This window comes from Phaseolus vulgaris, chromosome 5 (assembly GCF_000499845.2).
Source record: "Phaseolus vulgaris cultivar G19833 chromosome 5, P. vulgaris v2.0, whole genome shotgun sequence".
In the NCBI taxonomy this organism is placed as follows: domain Eukaryota; kingdom Viridiplantae; phylum Streptophyta; class Magnoliopsida; order Fabales; family Fabaceae; genus Phaseolus; species Phaseolus vulgaris.
The window spans coordinates 7616027-7639552 of NC_023755.2; the positions used below are offsets into that span (position 1 = coordinate 7616027).

General features: G+C 32.7%; 2 protein-coding genes across 2 annotated transcripts; one reads left to right on the top strand and one right to left on the bottom strand.

The window, feature by feature from the left end:
• Window positions 1-565: 565 nt before the first annotated feature.
• On the bottom strand, window positions 566-5096 carry LOC137835053 (protein Iojap, chloroplastic). The gene is made up of 5 exons (XM_068643389.1): window positions 4771-5096; window positions 3688-3814; window positions 2024-2162; window positions 1853-1941; window positions 566-1112 (listed from the first exon to the last, which is right to left on the bottom strand). Exons 1-5 carry the CDS (start codon window positions 5011-5013, stop codon window positions 991-993), a joined length of 720 nt encoding a protein of 239 aa, XP_068499490.1. The 5' UTR covers window positions 5014-5096; the 3' UTR covers window positions 566-990.
• Window positions 5097-21289: 16193 nt separating this feature from the next.
• Window positions 21290-22110, top strand: LOC137835056 (protein CYSTEINE-RICH TRANSMEMBRANE MODULE 9-like). Its single transcript, XM_068643393.1, has 3 exons — window positions 21290-21449; window positions 21571-21733; window positions 21846-22110. The coding sequence occupies exons 1-3, from the start codon at window positions 21416-21418 to the stop codon at window positions 21889-21891; spliced, it is 243 nt and encodes an 80-aa protein (XP_068499494.1). The 5' UTR covers window positions 21290-21415; the 3' UTR covers window positions 21892-22110.
• The last annotated feature ends 1416 nt before the right edge of the window (window positions 22111-23526 follow it).

A 23526-nucleotide genomic window follows, 5' to 3' on the forward strand; every position in this document is an offset into this window, starting at 1 on the left:
GTCACCATTCTATTTTTGCGATTGTCAATATCATCATCATCATTATCATAACAATCATTACTACTTCCATTATCAAAATTATTATTTTATCATAAATATATCACCATGGTTATCATAACAATCACTACTACTTTCATTCTCTAAATTGTTATTATCATAATATATTACTACTTTTGTTATAGTTGTCATTACTAAATAATCATCACCATCATCTTTACTATACTACCATTCAACACAATAACTTATTATTATTTAGTATTTGTCACTATACATAACAAATATTAGATATGATTAACGTTTATCCTGCTTTTCTTATATTATATTCTCTAGCCTTTCCTTGTATCATATCCTAACTACCAAAAGAACCCTTAATGTATTAATTACTTGAAACCTGCAACAGGTAACAAAACTTGTTCTCTTAATGATTTTGCTAAGTCAATAAAATTTTAACCAACTTCACAAACTTTTAAGCTTGCTCGTTTACCAACCTTCAAATACATAGATCAAGATCACTCTAATAACTATTATAAAATATTCGGAAATTTTACCTTTTAGTCCAAAGAAATAGGAAAAGAAGAGTAGAAGGTTCCTTTAAATCATCATTTTCTTGTCCTCTTTCTTGTTTTAAATATAGAAGAAAAAGAATACAAGATTTCACAAACCCTACCTAATCAAACTAGCCGATATAAAATTTCAAGATAGGCATCAACAATTTGTCTCTATTCCCATTTGCAAAAGATTTTTTAGAGGAATTACCACTCTAATGTAAAAATTCAGAAAAAAGACTTCCGAATGCAGCGAAATTGTGCCTTTTCGCTTCCCCATTGAGTGATTCTCCACTCTCATCCCAGCTAAAAGAATGCTCAAAGTCTCCTGCTGATAACTCATGAACAAACCAAAGCTGACAGTGATTAGTGGACTTCTCCAAGCTGGTCATAAATATCTTGATCATCCTGAGTTTTCTCAATTACCAGCAAATCAAAGGTGCTGTCAACTGCGAAATGGTGGTTGATTTTCAAAAGGAAGCTCCACTGGTGTTGCATTACCATAAAACTCTTCCAAATTGTAGAAAGCTCTTTGTGGGGGAAGGAAGATGTGTACAACAACATCACCTGTAACCAATAAACAATCCCAAGGCCAACCAGGATCAGACAGTACTTAACAAGATTACCAAACCAAGCCTAATCCAGAACTAGTGAAGCAACTGTTTCCATTAATTAATTGACTGACACACGCATAGGCCAAGTCAACTCTTGAGCTGTGCATTTATATAGGCTTTTTGTATTCGGACACAATTTTTCGGTGATTGGCTAAACCGGCTGTGGTGGGATCAAAGAGGGTAGAATCTTCTCTAGGTATGCTGTATTTAGGCTTCTGATTATGCATCATGTTGGAGTACAATGTATTTAACAAGTTTTGTATTTGCAGGTGTATTTTTTATACATCTTGTTGAAGTGCAACAGCCAACTTCAAGGGATTTCTTCGGGGTAAATGCAGACAATTAAAGGGCTTTACTGTATTGATGTACTCCTGCTTTCTGCAGCAGGTTCTGTTCTTTGTTAATTTTCAAGTGGATATTTTATCCTTCAAGAAAATACAGTTCCTCCCTTTCTAAAAGTTTTCTTCTTTTCATCATAAAAGAAACTGGGTAGAAATTTAAAATATAGAACTTAAGAAACATGTTTTTTAGTAAAATAATACCCATCTGGGACAACTTGAGTGGCAGCACTACATGGCACCTGTTTAAAGGGAGGTTGGAATGCGATGGCATTGGCACGTAAAGCTTTATTCTTAACTGATAATTTTTTTTTTCTATTAGCAGGTTATGCTATTATAATTTAAAATCACTTACCGAAGTCCAACAAGGTCCATGAGTTCGGTTTTGTATCTCCTGTTGGAAATTTTCCATATTTCTTCTCAGCTTGATCTCTCATTCTAGACCTAAAATGCAATATCAACAAAAAATGAGATTCTCAAACTTTGCCTTCTCAATATAAAATATCAATGACAAAGCCCTCCTTACCCGATAGCATCGATCTGGGGACGAGAAAATGCTGTAACTATGATAAAAAATCGGGTCCAGTAAACAAGTGGCTTCACAAACAAGACCTTAATATCTGCTGCCTTAACCTCACTTGCAACCGTAGCCAATTCCACAGCAACTATAAATATGACACTTAACAATTAGATAGTACTTGAGGCTCGGTATATTTCTCCCTCTTTTAAATAGTTTTGTATAAGCAGAAAGTAACTGAACTAGTTTTTCTAACAGTTGAACACACTTATATTAGTATTCAGGAAAAAAATAACATGATCTTACAGATGGATTCCATGGTACAGAGCAATTAAAAAAAAAGTAAAAAGCAATGCACCTAACTGAGAAGTCATATTTACAAATTAGGTCTTAGAAGAGAGGATTTTCTACTTAGAAACACACACAAAGAAAATTCACTCAAGTACTAAATAAAATTAAAATTGTCCCAGGAAAATTTCTTTGTATATGTTTAATGTTCTAAAACTATAGATTAACTGTGTTCACACATATGAAGTAATATTCTTACAAACAGAATCTACTTACTCATCAATTAAGTCAGAATGACATAGAACTGAGTGCATGGCCCAATCAAAGCATAACAGGAATATGGTGGAGAGGGGCCATGGAGGCATGCTAAGTAGCATGATTTGTTCACAAGCACACATGGAAACAATTACATTTATCAGTTAAACAACCATATCAATAAAAATCTTTCATCAACATATAGATATGTCAAACAATTCAAAATATCAAACAAGCTTAGTCCAGTAACAAAGTTGGAGCTTAGGTTGTTTATTTAAATGAGGCTCCAATCACCCACCAAAGGTGAAGGCAGATCAGGGTATTTATGGGTATCCACTTCCTTTTACAACCCCACGACAGCAGAATATTCTTAGTTTCTTCTGCATTAATTTATCCCACCTTTATTCTCAATTTATGTTACAAAACTGCCAGACAACTATACAAAACCTTGTTCTACCAGAAATTTATGTTTTACAGCTGCATATGTATCTATGTACATGGGGAACACACCCTAAAAAACTAGGCTATTAAGGGGAAAGAACCATGCATTTCAATACATCACCGAAGATCCATAATACCCAAGTTCCTATTATAGCACCACTCATAAGAGCTGACGTATCGCTGCTTTCATTCTACAGTACTTCATTCAACTCCATGTTGGTCAGAACCAACCGTAGGTAGCCCTTCATGAGACACCAACGACTAGCTTTGATACCAATTGATAGTACTAGAAAAAACTTGGAAACTCAACCTCAAAAGATAGCAATTAAGTGGGGAAGAACAAAACACTTAGATACTCGACCAAACATTCCATATTACTCAACGTGTGACTTAAGCACACCATAATAACCAAGTTTCTATCACTGCCTAACCTCCAAAAATTGTATATATATTTTTCAATCTCTAAGTAATATGCCTACCTATAAACTATACAAATCAACCTGCATACTTTTAATATTGTTATTCCTAAATTGCTTTACAAGATTCTTCTGTTATTTATCATCCTTCAGATAATCTGACAAACGAATCTTCTTAAAGAAACCTGATATAATCCAAAAGGTTGGAAAAGACAGATTGTAATGTAAACAAGGTGGAGATAAATTATTTGATAAAACTTCTTTTCAGCTTACATGACAGGCTTTCAGCATCATCATCAATCTCTGCGCTAGCAGGCTTTTTGTCTTTTCTACTAAATACCACTTTTCCATACTTATTAATTAAATCGTCATACATGTCATCTGTGTCTTCATTTACATCCTGCAAAGTACACAACTTTTGTTACTTAAGTGCCCTTAATGATGATCATCGACCGCAATTCACATGACTAGCTTTACAGAAGTATTTAAAATTTCATTAGAAAGGGAGTCAGTTGAAATTTGATGTTATAAATCCATTCAGCACACAAATAAATAAATTGTGTAAAACAGTCCTATAAAAGACACTGGATTCTATATTCTCAATTTTAGCAGTTAACATCCAAGTGAGTTCATAAGGTACACTGTTTTCAAAACTTGAATATATAGTGATGAATAGCATTGCTTCAAAGAATCAACACAACCAAAGCAAGAAAAGATTGATAACAACAGAATGAAATTCCTACATAATCCTCCTTAACACCATATTTGGATCACCAGTGATGAGGGGAATGGAAAAAGAAATGTGGTGAAGATGACAAGGTTCACTTGTTGTCACGAAGATAAAGGACATGGAGATTAGTCCTCTCTTTTTTCCTCAGAAAGCAGTTTTTTTTTTTTTCCAACAAAATCAGGGTTAAATAGGGGTACTAAATTTATATAATTGAAAACTTCAAAGTAAGTAATTGCACGCCTAAGTCAACATTATATAAAGTTAAGCTTTCAAATTTTCAATACCTCAATCTTCAGAGAAGACAAAACTTAGTTGTTCCTTAGGTACCTATGATGTTTTCCAACCAAAATTGGAGTTTCACATCACTAATTGTCATAATAAAGGTTGGTAATCAACATATTGTTAGTTAATAAGGTAAAGTTCCAATTCAAACAAGACAGAATACTTGTATCTAAGTCTTTTTCTCCCTTGGACCCAAAATTCAAACTCAACCCAGAAGATTTATAAAGTGCTGCTATGTTATCCAAACTGTAACTGCACTTTAAGCATGATATTATTATGCATATATTAAATTAACCAACAATTTAAAAAAAAAGGGAAATTGCAAAGAATAATATTTATTGTACCGAGAAAAAGTTGTCTTCGGTTTCTTTACCGAGTGCGAAGCTCGAAACTGAGTTTCGCTTCTTGGATTTGAAACCATTGATGGTGTGTTGCTGTAAAGGAAGCTCCTTTATGCACGAACGGCTGAAAATCTTTCTGGGTCGGGAAGAACACTTGGTTTCGAGATTACCCAGTTCGCCGGAAAAAGCTACCATCACGACGGTGCCGGCACCGGCGAGAGACAGGACAGTGGAGGATGGTAGCATTTGTCGTGAAAAAAAGAGATATTTACGAAACAGATAGGGAAATGAACAGAGTAAGGGTGTCGCTGTATTAATGTTAACTTCGTTCATTTATCTATAACATTATATACAGATTTTTTTATACATTTTTTTAGTGTACATATTTACTTTTTTTACATATTTTATTTTTATTTTTATTTTTTATAATATTAAAATATAATAAATTTAATGATTATTTATTTTAAAATAAAAATTTGAATTTTAAAAAATATAAAAAAATTTGAATTTGAAAAAAAACAAAAGTCCCAATTTTTTTAAATAACTACTTTTTTTAAAATTTAATATAATTCTCCATAAAAAAATATGATAAAAAATTACTTACAAAAAAATAAAAAATATTTACTTTTATAATTATTTTTAATAAAAGTATTTTTACAATTTAATAATATTTTTTATTTCAATAATCTATACCTATATATAAAGGAATTTCCCACTCTAACTGCTCTCAACTTTATTAATATTTGATTTTATTTCAATATTTTGGGCTTGCGTCATTTCTTATTTTTAAAAATATATAGCAACCGTTTTGAATGGAAAGAGATAATTTATTTTGAAACTTAATTGCATAATGATGGAGAGTCAGTTTTATAAGAGAGAAATAAATTTAAAAAATATTTGAAATAAATGCAGCAACTGTTTTAAATTGAAAGAAATAATTTATTTTGAAAATTAATTGCATAATGATAGGGAGTGTCTATTTTATGAGAGATAAATAAATTTATAAAATATTTGAAATAAATGGAGCAACGATTTTAAATTGAAAGAGATAATTTATTTTTAATTGCATATAATGAGGGGAGTGTTTGTTTGATGAGAGAGAAATAAATATTAGGAAACGTGAGATTTTGAATGACTATATTGTCATTTTCCATTCGACTGAGTAGTTTTCATGAGTTACCACTTCCTTAGAAGAAGTAGTTTTCACCAGTTACATCCACTTCCTTATCATAAGTAGTTTTCACCAGTTACATCCACTTCTCACGAAGGAGTAGTTACATCCACTTCCTTTTCTCTTTTAGATTTCGACTCCAAAGAAAAAAAATGCTCATAACCCTCCTCTTTCACGCTCCATGTTCTTCTCCTACTCTCACCCGTCTCAGTCCCTTACAACAACAACAACCACCATTGCTTCCTCCTCCTTACACTTCCCAAATTCGAAGTAGAGACGCGTCTCATTTTATAAGGCACTAAGAGGAGAGGAAGCCAATGAGAGATCCAGGACGTAAGAGGCACCGCGAGTTTGACATGGAAGCAATCAAATTAAAACCACAAATACTCACCAAAGAGTTCAGCAATGTCCCTCAGAGTCAAAGAACACTTAAAGTTAAAGATAAAGGTATAGACTAGCGGGAACACTAAAATAAGAAATGATGTAATGCCCAAAATACTGAAATAAAATCAAATATTAATCTAAAGATAAAATAAGAAAAAATTTGAGAGCAGTTATAGTGGGGAATCCCCTTTATACATAGGTATAGACTTGCGGGAACACTTATATATAGGTATAGACTTGCGGGAACATTGACACTCATGTGCCTGTGTATCCACATTTTTCATTTTAATTATTTATGTATTCATGTAATTTTAATAAATATTAAATTATATGAGAAGACATGTAAATTATACAAGTGCACCACTGATAGTTTTATTAAGATTTTATATTAATTTTTTATATTTTCATTTTATTTTTTTTAATATTAAATTTTGATTTGACTTGAGTGTAATGTTGAATGTTATCAAAATTAAGATTAAGGCTTAAAAAAATTGGAGCAGCAAACGATGTCAAAACATAATGCAGATGGTAATGTTCTTCAAGATCTTCCCATTTCAAGTTTAGAGTAACTTTCATGTTCATCAAACGCCTTATGCAATGGTTGTATATTGGAAGTTGTAGAATTTATCACCATATCAATTGAATCTGCGTCTTTCAGGACAAACAAGTTGAAAAAAATAAAATAATAAACTAAATACAAATTACCAAACTTTCAACTTATGTAATATCTAATAGATCAAAGCAACGATAAGCATAAAAGCTTTGCCCGCAAACCAGGATCCAAAAATTTCATATAAAAGAAAAAAAAAAACTAAAAAATCTTTCATTGCTTTGTTAGGTGTGTACTTTTGGAGTGCAATGACAAGAAAATCGCTCAAATTGAACCAAATTTGAGAGAAAATTGAATGGTAACAACAGGAAAAGAAAACGATGCACAGACCGTACTCGAGCTTCGAATCAATGATCAATGATATAGAATTCGAATATGTAAAGGTCTATGAGTCATCTTAGAAAGATAGTGCATAAAAAAAAGAAGAATATATCTCAGGTGTTTTATCTCGCTTGTCGTTAGTCGGTCTAGTACCTTTCTTTCGGTTGGGGTCCGTCCCGGGGTTTAGACCGCTTGGGTTCTATTTTTCTCGAAGGTAGTGGAGTGCTTCCTTCATTGCGGACGGCGGGGGGGCTAGGAACTGCCAACCTAGGTTTCAATAAGAGCCCCTCCTTAAAAAAGAGAGATAAGATAAAATATAAAAAAAAAGTCTTTTTTTTTAAGCTCCCTTTTTGTTGTCTTGTTTATGAAAGAGAAAACACATTCTCACACGTTTTCACACTTTTTCACACCAAATCTTACATATCAAATAAAATAACTTTCATCCTTAATCACTCTCTTCACTTCAAAATCATTATTCTTTTGTATCTACCATCAAGTCAATCTTAACTTTAACGTGAACATTATCACACTCTCCGATCCCAAAACTAGCCATGGAAGAAGAGAAAAAATTTGATAAAAAAGAGATACACAAACCGAAGAAGAAGACAAAGTGGTTGTTTAATTAATTCATCAATTTTCTTTTACCTGCTATTTTTTATTTTTTTCCTTTTTATTTCTATCATCGTGAAAGTTGAGTAAAAAAGAAAACACGGATATACAACATTGTGGCTGTGTTTCTGCTAGCATCTATAAAAAAAATAACACAACAAACTTTAAAAAATAGGATATACTTATGTTTCCGTTAATTATTATTATTATTACATTTAAAGAAACAGTCCAATCTGTTTGGTTCCTCTTATTTAAAACATTTTTAATAGAAAATAAAATAATTATTTTATAAACTAAAATTAATCTAATTTGTAAATATAAAATTGGTAACTTTAATTTATGTTAAAAATTAATTTAATTTCTGAAAATTAATTTATATTTTTTGCTTAATTTTTTTTACAGAGAAATTTATTAATGATACTATAAATATGATTTATTCAATATAAGTTAGAATCATTCTGGATAAGTATAATTTAAAGCTATGAGGGAAAAATATAATTTAGAGCTAATTTCATTTTTAGTTATTGTAAAAGAATTTATTCATTAATTTTTTTAAAATATTCCCTTTCTATTCATTAATTTTTTTAAAATATTCCCTTTCTATTCATTAATTTTTTTAAAATATTCCCTTTCTATTCATTAATTTTTTAAAAATATTCCCTTTCTATTCATTAATTTATTCATTAGTTAGTGTATTTTAGCTAAAATATTCTTGTTTAATGCTTTCTTTTTGAACAATGTGATGGTTAAGGTGATGTTCTTTTTTCCTTGAATGAGTTTTATAATGAGGTCACCTAATGATAAATTTGTTCTTAGAAGATGATGCATTTAGTTTTGTTGATCTACTTGAATTAGCACACGGTTAGTCGACTTAACTCGACATAAGTATGTATGCTTGACCGTAGGCGCCTTGTGGGATTAGTTTGTTGTTGAATTGTTTGTTTTAGCACATGGTAAGATGACCTAGATTGGGATGAATAGTGTTATCCGAGTATAGGCACCCTGTGAAGATGAATTTGTTGTTGAATTGTTTGTTTTAGCACATGGTAAGACGACCTAGATCGGAATGAATAGAGTCATCCGAGTATAGACGCCCTGTGAAGATGAGTTAGCTCGGTGTAAGTCTATGTAAGTGTGTTTATTTGTAATTCAATTGTTTGTTTGTTGATTTATTTAAGCTTGTGTAAGTCGACCTACCTCGGGTGAACTGTGTATACCTGAGTATAGGCGCCATGGGGAATTGATTTGTTTTACTTTTAAGCACAGATAAGTCGACCTACTAATGACTCTCTACGGCAAGTGCACTGCGTTGTCAGAAGTAATAATTGTCCCTAAGGATGGATATCAATCCCACAAGGAACAATGAATTATCAAATACAATAATCACTAAATATAAAACAAAACAATAAAAAAAGTGTTGAAAATTGATTGTGTTGGCAATGATCAATAAGAAAACATACAAAAAATTGATTGCTTCAAGTTGGAAAAATAGGGATTAAGTTTTATCTCTCTCACTCTCATGTATTTTGATTAGCATGTCAACATTAAGTTCTTTGATCGAAATTGATGCCCGTAGAAAATTCATTTATATTGATATCTCGCATATAAAATTCTTAAAAATGTTTCCTAGATATCAATTTCTCGCATATTTATAAAATCAACTACACACTCGAACGTTAATGGCAATTAACATTTCAAGTCTATTTCTAGCATTCAAATATGTTAAGTATAGTTGTTTAGGTCAGAACTCTAAAAATACCTTTCAGTCAGATTTAAGATTCTCAATTGTCACAGAAATTTAGAAGTAAAATAACAATACCAATAATCAATCAAGAATGGAATACTATATCACATTAAATGTCACCTCAATGCATAAGAGTTTGAGCAGATTACTCCAAATCCCAAAGGGTAGAATTAGCCATGCCTACTTCTAGCACCTTCCATTCTCCTTGTTAAGTTGGACTTTTTTTTCTCTCTTTTGTGTGTTATGAGCCTTCCAATTTTCTCCTTTTAGCATATATCATTCTTCTTTAGTCTGAATTTCCATTCTTCCCTAGAAACCTGCAATTAACACCAAATTTGGAAATAAAATGCTCTTATTCAATTAAAGATCATAAAAAATGTATAAAGATATATATATATTCATAAATTATGGATGATTTTATATGTAAATTAGCAATTAATACTCATAAGTGCCAATATTTTAATATGAAATATTACGAAAATTAGGCACTTACACTAGTGCAGAAATGTAAAACAAATGCGGCTATTTTAAATTTACAAATGCGGTCATAGAACCGCATTTGATCAGCACGCATTCGTAAATCTGGAATTTACAAATGCGGTTACTTAAAATAACCGCATTTGTATATTATTCTGAATGAGGAATGAGGGTTAGGAGTTTAGGATTTATGAATGCGGTCTTGGTAAAAACCGCATTCATAAATCACATTTACAAATGCGGTCATTTACCAAGATCGCATTTGTAAATAGTGAATTCACATTTACAAATGCAGTCTTGGTAAATGACCGCATTTGTAAATAGTGTTTTTTTTTAAGTGCAGTTTGTATTGTGCAGAAACCATATAATTTAATAACCTGCATAATGATCAAACCCAGCCAGACAAATACAGAAATATAGTAATCAATTGAAATCATCAAAATGTACATTTACAAGTGATCAAATTACATATAATAAAACCACTATTGTTTACCTATGCTAGAGTTATAAAAATTAATGAAATATGTGGACCAAGAATCTCTAACATATGAAATGCCTTCCTCATTCATTGGTGTTTCTTCTGTGAATAACTGCATTGCAAAGTTGACATAAATTAGTTTTTAGATATATATATATATATATATATATATATATATATATGTGTGTGTGTGTGTGTGTGTGTGTGTGTGTGTGTGTGTGTGTGTGTTCAAGAATTATAAAAATGATTTAACATATATAGTACCTCTTTCCAACCAGTTTTAACACCTAGTCTTATAATGGTAATCATCCATTGCATAATGTAATAGCCACACTCATAGCTTCCTGGTTGTTTATTACACTATAATTCAATAAAAAGTAATATGTTAGTATATTGATAAACAATGATAATAGAGAAAGAAAAAAATTACAAACCTTTATTCTTATGTAGTTCAAATTATTTGAACTGGATCGACCTTTTAGGATGTTATATCCACGCCATGAACTGGTTAATACAAAAAACCTCGTTAGTAGATGGTTAATTAGTAACATACAAAGTTAAGTTTATACTATACTTACGTATCAATGATATCCTTAAATTTTGTGGGAATCTTCTTGTGTAGGGAACAGAACCACACAACAGTCTTATCAACCATTGATAAGACAAGTAACTGCCAATGATGCCTATATCATCAATGAAAAGAGTTAGTAAATATTTAAAACATGAAATATTAATAGTTGATGACATATAATTAAACTTACTCATTAATATAAGGGCATAAATAAATTTGTTTTCCCTCTTTTTCCAGGGTGTTAGTGATGTATGCTTGAGTCTCATATGAGTTTGGTCCAACGGGATTAGTATATGCAAGATCTAAGAATCCATACATATTTTCCTTCCCCTCAGTGATACAGACTCTATGCAAAAACCTACAAGTTTTTAGTTAAAGCATAATCAATAATAATTTAACATAAAGTAAATTGAATAATAGGTAAAGATACTTACATCATAAAAAATTGAATTATACTTATATTGAGCTCCTGTTTCCCAGATATAAATTCTGATAAATCTGTGTTGTAAATCATCAGTGGCAGTTCAGTGTTTATTTGAAAAATGTATTATCCCACGGAACTGGAAAAAGATCATTGCCAATCTGACTAGCAATGAGACGTAGGGAAGCTATAGGATCGTCAACTGGAACCTCATGCTTCTTTTCCGGACTTGGTGGGTGAAAAGGTTTCTACAAGATAAACAACATTTGTATTAAATTATATGTAATATATAAATATAAATAAAAAATAATATAATGAAACAAAATTATTACATGAGGTTCGGGCATAGATCGAATGAGCTCTCTGGGCCAGGCAACGAATGTCTGAAATGCATCGGCCACAGTGGTTACCTCATCTGAAGGTAGTGGAACACGAGCATCAGGAAATCGTACTTTTTCAACTGTTACCTTCGCCACATCAGGGGAGAGAGGAACGTTATGTAAGGTGGTGGCGTTTTTATAGACTTTTCCAAGTGCCACCACCCGAGGAAGTTTGTCGCCCACTACCAGTAGCTCACAATCCTCCGTCTGCCCATTGATATTATCCCCTGATGTTGGAGGAGCCGCACAACTCCCCTTTGTGCTCTTGGGAGTGGGACTAACAAGGGGTTCAATCGGCTCAGCACAAACTTGTTGCGATAGAAACTCTTGTCGCATTCGATCATTCTCCTTTTTCATCTCCAGCCACATCAAATCAGTCTCCTTTCTCATCTCCTCCATTATTTCTTCACGTAACTTTCTTCAGGTGAGTTTCGTTCTTGGAGGAGGAGGATGGTTGTCGTTCTGAAACTCCAAAATATAGTTTAATTCCGACCCCTTGTCCAGCTGCACGAACACGACCAGAGTGTTCAGGTCATCCAATTGCTTCAAACAGGATATCGTGACGACCTTCAGCAACAAATTTACCGTCGGATTCCAAGGAATCCTGCAAGAGTACACAAAAATCATATTTTCAATCATTAATATAATTAGTGCTTTAAAAAAATGAAAATAACAAAAATAACTTACAATTTTTTCGATTATAACCCCGGATTGCTCAGAACTTGGTGCACCCGACTTTTTAATTCGGGCTCTCTTCCATTTTACATGGCGAAAAGGTGGTGATGGAGGAGAAGTGACCTCTGTTTCCACATTCTCAGACAACGTCCCCTGTTGAGATTTCTCCTTTTCCACCATCAGTGTTTGCTCAAGTTTTCGATACCCCGAACGAGACATAACGTGCGGGGTAAGATTCTTCAAAGCTATCTCTTGAGCTTTCTTCCAACGATCCTGTCATAATTGAAATAAACAAACTGAAGTAAATAAGATAAACTTATTAATGTTATATAAACAAAAAGGTTACTTCACTTACCATCCAAGCCTCATTTTCACGACTTTCTCTAAAAAGACGCCATGTCTCTTCATCAATATGTTGGTACTTTAAACATGGATTTTTGTCTTTAAGGTCGCCAAAAATGTATCTCGAAGTCAGTCTTGACTTAAAGGTACGAAATTTGAGTATGATATTGGATATAATCTTTGATCGAAGCGATTCCACATCAGGAATTTCAAAGTTTGCCTGCAAAATAACATCAGCAAATTAAAATTAATCAATGAATATTAAAAAACATTATATTAAAATGTAAAGCTTACCAGAACATCCTCCTAGATCATGTTCCGGTCGACCTCTGACACCTCATCCCATGAATTAATCAGAATGGAGAGCCTCTCATGAGAAACAACTCCAAGATAGCTCATAAACTCATCTGCCTTAGGACCAAAAGCCACTCCAGTGTTGACGTCAATGTCAACACGTGTCTTCTCACCAGCAGCACGTCTCAATGCGAGACGCTTCAATCTAGTAGGTCCTCTGCTGCCTCGTCCGGATCGAGGTTTGATTGGGGTCTGATCGTCATCCATGTCTCTGTTAAAAAAATTAGGTAACAAACATTAGTTAATCTGCATCGAATTAAAATCTTATAAAAATAATACATAAAAATGTAAATAAAAAATGCTTATTTACAGGTTGCATGGAGGTTGAAAGTTCATATGTAAATTCCTTCACTGAGGTCTTTACGGGTTGCATGTACATCATCAACTACATCGTCATCTTTATTAATTATCTTTGGTGTGAATGAACAGGGGTCACCATTTTCAATATCATCTATGGTCTCCCCTTGTTTTTTGCCGTGTAAAACGACATACCAATGTTCTGACGTAGGATCTTTCACGTAGAAAACTTGAGATGCTTGTTGAACCATTATAAATGGCTAATCTCGATACCCTATCTTTTCGAAAGTCCACTAGTGTGAATCCTGAATCATCAATTTTAACCCCACTTTTATTGTCAACCCATTTACACTTGAAAACTGGAACGAAAAACTTAGTGTAGTCAATCTCCCATATCTCTTCTATAAACCCATAGTATGCCATTGATCCAAGTACTGGATTTGTATCTTTCGAAGTCAAAAACTGCATTGACTCGGCTTCAAGAGTAACACCAGAATTTTGAACTGTACTCTTTTCATCCATGGACTCGTGTAAAATATACAATTATTCACTTCGTACGCTGTACATGAGATGACATCAAACTTCAATCCAACAGCCAACCAGGTCAAGGTCTCTGATGTCGTTGAATCCTTGAACACCTCATCTTTAAACCAAGGCATGAAAGTTCTATTATGTTCCATCAAGACCCATTTCTCTGCTTGTCTTGGGTTATTTGCCTTCACAATGGCTTTATGAGCTTCTATGTATGGTACAACTTCATCTGTGTTATTCAATATGTACAAATGTGCTTGCAAGACTTCTGATCGATATTTGCTTACAATATTCACACCACGTAAACATTTACTTGTAGAACGCCTGTGGTGCCATGAATTAGCTGGAACACCTATTGGATTTGCTTTTGTCATGTACTCTGAACAAAATTCAATACTTTCTTCAGCTATGTACCTTTCAATCATTGAAGCCTCTGGACGATAATGATTTTTCACATAACCTTTCAAAATTTCCATATACCGCTCAACAGGATACATCCATCTTAAGTACACTGGTCCACACAATCTAACCTCTCTTACCAGATGCACAACTAGATGAACCATGATGTCAAAAAAAGACGGAGGAAAAAACATCTCCAATTCACACAAGATAACAACAATTTCATTTTGAAGTTCATCTAGTTTTGAGGGATCAATGACTTTACAACAGATGGAAGAGAAGAATGAGCACAAACGGGTTATGGTATGTCTAACATTTTTTGGTAAGATCCCACGGATAGCTACCGGCAACAACTGTTGCATCAAGATGTGACAATCATGAGACTTCAACCCAATTAACTTCAAATCTTGCATTGACACTAGGCTCTTCACATTTGAGGAATGTCCTTGTGGCACTTTCACACCTTTTAGACATTGACAAAAACTAATTTTTTCATCTTTTGACATTGTGTAACAGGCTGGGGGCAAATATATACGCTTACCCATTTCTATGGGTGCCAACTCGTCGCGTATGTTCATCTCAATCAAATCTAAACGAGCATTTAGACCATCCTTCGTCTTCCCGTTAATGTTAAGAAGTGTACCAATTAAGCTATCACACACATTCTTCTCAACATGCATTACATCTATACAATGTCTGACTTCAAAATATTTGTCACAGATGACTTTTTTTTTTACTGGAAGATCAAAGAAGATTGATTTCTTCTTCCAAATATTTGTCACAGATGACTTTTTTTTTGACTTACCGAAGGTGTGGTATATGTTATTTACCTTTTCGTAAACCTCAACACCGGTTAATGGAGTTGGTGGACCACTACCCTCTTGGTGTCCATTAAAGGCTTTTTTCAACCTCCGGTAAGGATGTTGACTTATAAGAAACCTCCGATGCCGAAGATATACTGTTTTCCTTCCATGTTTCAATTGTTGAGAAGTAGTGTCTTCTTCGCATATTGGACACGCTTTGTGACCCTTAACACTATAACCTGATAAGTTACCATATGCCAGAAAGTCATTGATGGTGCAAAATAACATGGCATGAAGCTTGAAAGTTTCATTAGTAAATCCGTCAAATACTTCGACACCCTGGTCCCACATTAACTTCAAATCTTCAATCAGGGGACTTAGATAAACATCAATATCATTCCCTGGTTGTTTCGGACTGAATATCATCATAGACAACATCATGTATTTTCGCTTCATGCACAATCCAGGAGGTAAGTTGTAAATAACTAGTAATACAGGCCATGAACTGTGATTTGTACTCATATTACCAAACGGATTCATTCCGTCTGTAGCTAAACCAAGTCGGATATTTCTTGATTCTTTACCAAATTCTGGAAAGTCATCATCAAATTTCTTCCATTGAATAGAATCAGCTGGATTTCGGTACATGCCATCGCATTTCCTCTCATCTGCATGCCATCTAAGATTCTTAGCATCATCTGGGTTTGCAAACAAACGCTTCATCCTTGGAATGATGGGAAGATACCACATAACCTTCATTGGGGGTCCATGCTTTTCCATGTCATCAATAGAATCATCATCTTTTTGTTTCAACTTATAACGTGATAACCCACACCTCGGACAACTTTTCAACAATTCAAAATCTTTCCGGTATAATATACAATCATTAGGACATGCATGTATCTTTTTGTACTCCATACCCATTGGACAAAGAATCTTTTTGGCCTCGTAATTACGATTAGGTAGACTATTTCCCTCTGGAAGCATATCCTTCAACAACTGGAGCAATTCCGTGAAGCTTTTATCAGTCCATCCGTTTATTGCCTTCAAATTCATCAATCTTAACACCGCCGACAACTGTGTGAAGTTAGTTGATCCAGGATACAAAGGAGTCTCTGCATCTTTTGACATACTTTCATATCCATGCGCTTTTGCAAAACACTCAGCTCCCACATCACGAATCATGTCCTCCAATCGATCATCATCTCCATAATCGTGTACTGCTTCATCCATGGTAGAACCCACATATTCTTCAGTTACGGAAACACGTGGTAAATTTAATAATTCACCATGCCATGTCCAAGTTGTATAAGATCGAAGAAACCCATCACATAGCAGGTGTTCCCTCATGATATTCACATCCAGTATCCTCCCATTCAAACAGTTAACGCACGGACACCTGATCTTTGCTCCATCATGACCACTAATAATCGCGTTATGCTGCGCAAATTGTATAAATTCCTCTACTCCCCTTTCGTACTCATCACTTATACGAACAACATTAATCCAACCTCGATCCATTATATATTCTGGAATAGTTAGGATTTTCTAATAATTAGTATTCTATTCTATCTCACACATTTGCCGAGGGTCGAACACCCCGAACTCAATCCAAACACGATAATTCTATTCTAAAAGTAACAATAACTAACATAACATAAAACTTTTATTAAAATGTAATTAACAACTAACTAAATACATATATATAAATATAAATTTAAGAAAATACAAATTATATAATACAAATTTATATATAATAATATATAAATTAATTGTTTCTGTAACTAATTTATTAAATTATATATAAATTATAATAAACAAAAATTCAAAATACACAGAAATATATAAATTATTAGTTATTAGTTATAAATTCCAAGTTGTATTAGTTATTAATTAAATATATATTATAATACAAAAAATAAAAATTCAAAATATTAAATAAAAATTCAAAATATTAAATATAAACTCAAAATATTAAATATAAATTCAAAATATTAAATAAATATTAAATACAAAACCAACCTTTCCGTCGTGAAGAAGCTTGATGGTGATCGGAGTGGAAGACAAAGGCGAAGGCGGCGGCGGAAGCTGTGGCGGTGGCGGAGCAGGAAAACAGCAACGAACACCAATGGAACAGTAACCTAAGTGCCACAAACGAAGTAAGGAAACGAAAATGACAATGGCAACGAAGTGAATAATGAATGATGCGAAAACAAAAACAAAAACAAAAACGAATGAGTGAAACTGAAACTTACAAAACGCAGAGAGAAGAAACTGAACTGAGCGCAAAACGTTGAAACGAAGAGCGGAGAAGAGGAAAGTGAAAGTGAAAGTGAAACTAGTGGCGCACTTCAAATTTTTAGGGTAAAATTGTTTTACAAATGCGGTTGTAGGGTAAGACCGTATTTGTAAATCATTTGAATTGATTTACAAATGCGGTCTTACCCTACAACCGCATTTGTAAAACAATTTAATTTCAAAAATGCCACCGCATTTTTTACAAATGCGTTTAAGCGCAAAGCCCCACTAAATAAAGGGTCGTTGTTTTACATTTCTGCACTAGTGTTATCACCTACCTCGGTATAAGTACGTATACCCGAGTATAGGCACTTTGTGGGAGTAATTTGCTTGTTGAGTTAATCGAGCATGGGCAGGTAAGATAGCTCGGTGTCAGTATGACCACTTGAGTATGACGCCCTGTGTATAAAATGATTACCTAGTGGTAGGTAAGATGACCTAGCTCGGGGTCAGTACGACCACTCGAGCATAGGTGCCATGTGGGTAAAGCTGTTGTAGGTAAGGTAATTGGCATGGTAAGACGACCTAGCTCGGTATCAGTACGACTACCTGAGTACAGGCGCTCTGCGGTTTAACGTTTTATGGTTAATTTGTTTGATTTGAGGTACGGTAAGACGACCTAACTCAGCGTAAGAACGAGTTATAGGCGCTTTGCAAGCAGAGGTCATGGTTAAGTTTTTTTTAGTGCATGGTAAGTCGGGCTATCTCGTCGAGTGAATGATCAAATGATCAGCCGAGTAGGCACTCTACGAAACCAAGCTTGGTGAGATTAAGATATATGGCCCCGAGCCAAGTTTGTGAGATACACCTATGCAAGTCGAGAGTGAGCATAGGCTTGTCGTAGCTATGGGCATATAGTTCATCAAAAGGTTAGTTCTTTGTTAATTGAGGACTCCACGGTTTTTCATGCTTAGATTTTGCCTAAGTTGCATTTTTGTAATCTTTATTACTTTATGCTTAAGAGGTAGAGATGGGTTAGTGTAAGTAATAGAGTGTCCGCATGTGTGTGATAGTAGTTGTTATACTTGAGCTAGTTTGCTATATGATAAGTTAAGTAGTGAGCACCAGTGAATAAAGGTGCATGAGATTCTCTTTTGTTGTTAGCACCGTGAGTAAAGGTGCCCGTAGGCATAATATTTTTTTGTTATGTATGTTTTCAGTTGAGATTATATTCTCGTAAGTCTCTTCGCCTAGTCAAGCTTGGCTTGAGCTTGGGAGGCTTGTGTACTGGAAAGGAGCTCGTCATCTCGGTCCAAGTATTTGGGGAAGGCCTGCTCGGTGTTTGAGCCTAAGAGGTGGGTCGTGAGCTCGACCCAAATGTTGGTCAGTCCAGAAAAGGTAATTAAGAAAGATAAAGAGATATTTTATCTGTTATCATATTATCTGTTAAATAATGGTGCACATGTTAAACAAAATATTTTCCTACTGTTAGCACCTGAAGATAAGTGGTGCCTGTTAGCATGTGGTTGTTTTTGTTATGCTTTCAGTTGAGAGTATATTCTCTTAAGAGAAAATTGTTAAAGAGATAGTTATTAAAAAGGCTTGAGACCCTCAGTAGAGGGAGACTATTTCTGAGTACTAGAGACTAAAACTAATTATTATTTAGTATGTTCTCACTGACTTGATCGTTGGAGTGTGATCAACAGGTAGAGCCTCATCTGTCTCAACGAAGCGTAATTTCAGTGCACCAGGAGGAGACAGATCAGAAGCGAAGCCCTCCATCCAAGATTAGCCAACGAAGCCCTCCATCCAAGATTAGCCAACGAGAACAAGGGTTATGAGAGTTTGTGTTCACTTACAATTACAATTTGATAGTAATAGACATATATATATATATATATATATATATATATAAAAGCCTTCAAAACAAATCAATCATTTAAAAAAATAACAAAGTTAGAAAATAATAAGTTTTTTATATTATAAAATAATATAGGTAATTTGAAGAGTTAAAACTAAAATCATACACATTTTTGGTAATGGAAGAAACGCACAACATATTTTTAATGTCATCATTATTCTTTTTAAGAAAGAATTCATATTTTAAAATTAAAAAATGTTAACAACACACTTTTCATTTTTAATTAAGATTTATTAGATACCACTTCATATTTAATAAACTTTTTCTGGTTTAGTTAATTTTAATATATTTTAACATTATATACATTTCACTTTTGCAAATACCCAATTAAAAAGTTTACTAAATCTTAAAATTAGTATTCGTATTGAAAATTTTACAAACCTTAATGCTTCTAAGGATATAGAAAGCAAACCATTAGAATAAATTAAAAGAAATATAAAAATATATTATTTTTTTATAAACACAAGTTTTTCTCTCCGTTACGTCTCTCCATTCTCTTATCTTTGTCTTCAATAAAATAAAACTTCTTTGCTATATATGTTCCCTCTTCTCCATCCAACCAAACTTCCCATAAAAGAAAGACAGTTTCTTCCCGCATCTTTACATTTTTATTCATGCACCCACAACAATGTTGTGTAAAAGAGAAAATCGTTTCTATATAAAAATTGTATATTTATTTTTTTAGATTTTGGATAACAAAATTCGATAAATTAAACATTTCTGGTAAAATTTTGGATTGACGCGTCCGGTAACCTTCTAGATTGATGCTTCTGGTAGTACATGAATAACAATGTTAATCCAAAATAAAAAACGCAGAACATCCACAATTAAAAAAACCATTCCGGATCCATCAATCCATAATTCAAAATATGCATTCTGGATTCAGAAATCTATAATTAAAAAATATCATTCCGAATCCACCAATCCGTAATAGAAATTAGGTTTCTAGATTCAACAATATGGAAATCAACAATTTATGCAAACTTTGTTTCTGGAACACCCCTCATCCGGAAAGCAACATGATTTACTTCCAGATTGATGAATCCGTAACACACTACCAGATCTTGATTTCAAATAAAAGATGAAGTTCAATTTTGAGATTTATAAAATTGTGGGAGTACAGGAAGAAAATGTAGGAGTACAAGAAGAAACTCCTTAAAAGAAAATATCAAAACGGATCCAATACGTTTTATAGTCTAGATAGATTAGGAGTTGAAATTAAAGGTATTTAAATACATAATTTTTTTTATATAATTTTTTAAGATATTTTTTAAAAGTAAAATTATGAGAGAATTTTAAATTCCAAAATAAATAATATCTTAGATACGTTATTGATTTTAACAACAAACTTAAACTTAGAAACGAAACATTAACCCTCATTTTCTTAAACCTTAGACTAGAAGTTTGTTTCTGCATGACTTAAGTTCGGAACAAACAATCTTAGAAAGAATGCAAGATGTTGCCTTATCCATAAATATTGAGTTGCTTTTAAAAAAGGCACATCCTTTGAGTCATAGGTTTATGTGGTGCAAAATGTGAAATAAGTGCATAAAAAAAAGACCAATGACGAGGACGCGCAGTCAACAAAGACCATTTATGTCTGAGACAAAACTACGCGTGGAAGTTGAGAATTTGGAACAACATAGAACGAAAAAGACTTTTCATAATTCGTGGCAACCCCCAAAGAACCCATCTGGCACAGAACCTTCATATTGCAAAACCCATCTTCGTTTTCTTCTTTATAATAAAAACCTCAACGCGTTTCTATATTTCCCACACGTAATTTCCTTTTCCATCGCATTAAGTAACCATAGCTCCACATAAATCTCTATATATATATACACTACACATGCATATTTCATTCATACTTTCCAACTTCACAATCTCTTAAACCCTTTGCTAGTAACTTCATCATCTTCATCATGAATCACTTCAACAATCAGCAAGAGGCCCCTGGTAAGTTTTTACTGCATAATGTTGTATTTTGGCAGCACAGACCAGTTTTTAGATAAAGTTGAAGTTAATTTGTTAGTTTCTATGTGGAAATATGAACATCTTTCTTATTATGATGCTGCAGTATCATATCCAGCACAGGTTCAGGCCTATTCTTCAGCTCCATATGTTAGTGCCCCACCACCTATGGGATATCCTTCCAAGGATGAACCAGCAACTGTAGGGTACCCTCCACAAAGGGTTCCAGAGGAAACCAGGAGCAAGGGTGATGGATTTTGGAAAGGATGGTAAGTGATCATAACTGTGAAAACACACTCTGAACCTTTCAAATAGTTCTGGCATATCAGGAACATGCACCAAAGTTTTCTTTTAACATCTCTTTTCCTTCTTTACTTGCAGTTGTGCTGCTTTATGTTGCTGCTGGGTCCTGGATTGTTGCTTCTGATTGAATCACGTCATAGATTTGTGCTTGTCACCATGTTTTTTTATCATTTACAGTTTCCTCTTGTATTTTTTGTAGTTTGTGCAAAATAAGATCTTTGTCCTCTAGGACATGTATTTTTTTATACATTGGTGGAATGTGGTTCTTTTACTTTGTACATGATGCATTTAGTCACTATTATAAGATTTTTTTGTGAATAACACAAAAATTATTACGTTCAAAGGGTTTGCTTTACTTGGTGTTTCAATTTCAAACGCCTTTGTTGAGTATATGGATCCTAAAGAATTAACCATTAAACTAACTTTTGTTTACTATGCGAATTATCTATATATATATATATATATATATAAATGAAATATCTTCTTATTAAATTTATCTAATATCTTTATTTTTACAACAATGTGGTATTATTCATGTGAGGTCATCTTCCTAAAGTAATGATACAATCTCAATATCAGATAAGGAGATATGTAATGAGATTCGGTTTAGAAGGGCTTTAAGTTCTACACCTAAATAATTTAAAAAGGTACTCTAATATAATTTGAAAATCTAATTTTAGTCTTTGAAATTTATATTTTAGAATGGACAATTTGAAACTAAAAAAAATGTTTTTAAATGTTATATTTTAGATATATTTTTTTATATTTTGAATTCTAAAATATAAAATATGTATGTATTTTTCCAGAATACAAAATATATACTTCAGAATGCAGAATGCAAAATATAAAATAACAGTTCTGGAATATTTTCAAACTCCATTTAATAATATTAAATTATATAAAACAATTTTTTTATGAGAACATATTGATTAATGTTTCTAGAAATTTTTTATATTTTGAATATAAAAGAAACATTTCAAAAATTACATATCTTAATTGTGTTGATAATTTTTTAACGTAATATATCTTTCAGAATAATTATAAATTATTTTATGTACTTATATGCCTTAACGATTAAAATCAAATTATTATTGGAAAGTTTTTTGAAAACACAGTATTAAACGTGACGGTTTTTTTTTTGAAAAAAGAGATATGATTTTGAAATTAAGTTTTGAAAAATAAATTTAAGTTAAAGTCTGATTATCTTTAACGTCTAAAACTTATATAAACTTAGAAGGTTTTTAAAAATACAGTTTTTTGGAATAGAAGGGTTTTCAAATTATAATTCTGAAACTAAAATGAATATCGTTGAAGTGATACCTATTTGTTTTAATTATGATTATTATTGAATATAATGTTCAAATTGTTTTTCAAAATTGTCTACAGACACAAAGTAAGATAAAAATCAAAGTTTTCTTTTAACCTATTTAACGGAAATTAAATGAAGGTGTATAGTATGATATTTGTACAAACATTGAGAAAAGAAAAATCAAGTTTCAATGATTAAAGATATATAAATATAGAAATATTTCAAAAGTTCAAGAAATGATCAAAACGCGTTGAAATCTTCATATCAGAAGTGTGTTTAATATGAGTAAGCGATGAAAGAGCAATACGAGATTTATGGAAAGTTCAAATACTGAAGTTTCAAGCTTCAACGTTAAACATCATACAAATATAAAAATATTTCAAAGAGCAACTATATCATATAAATGCACACGACAGGTAAGAAATCCTCATAACAGAAAATGATGAAGGC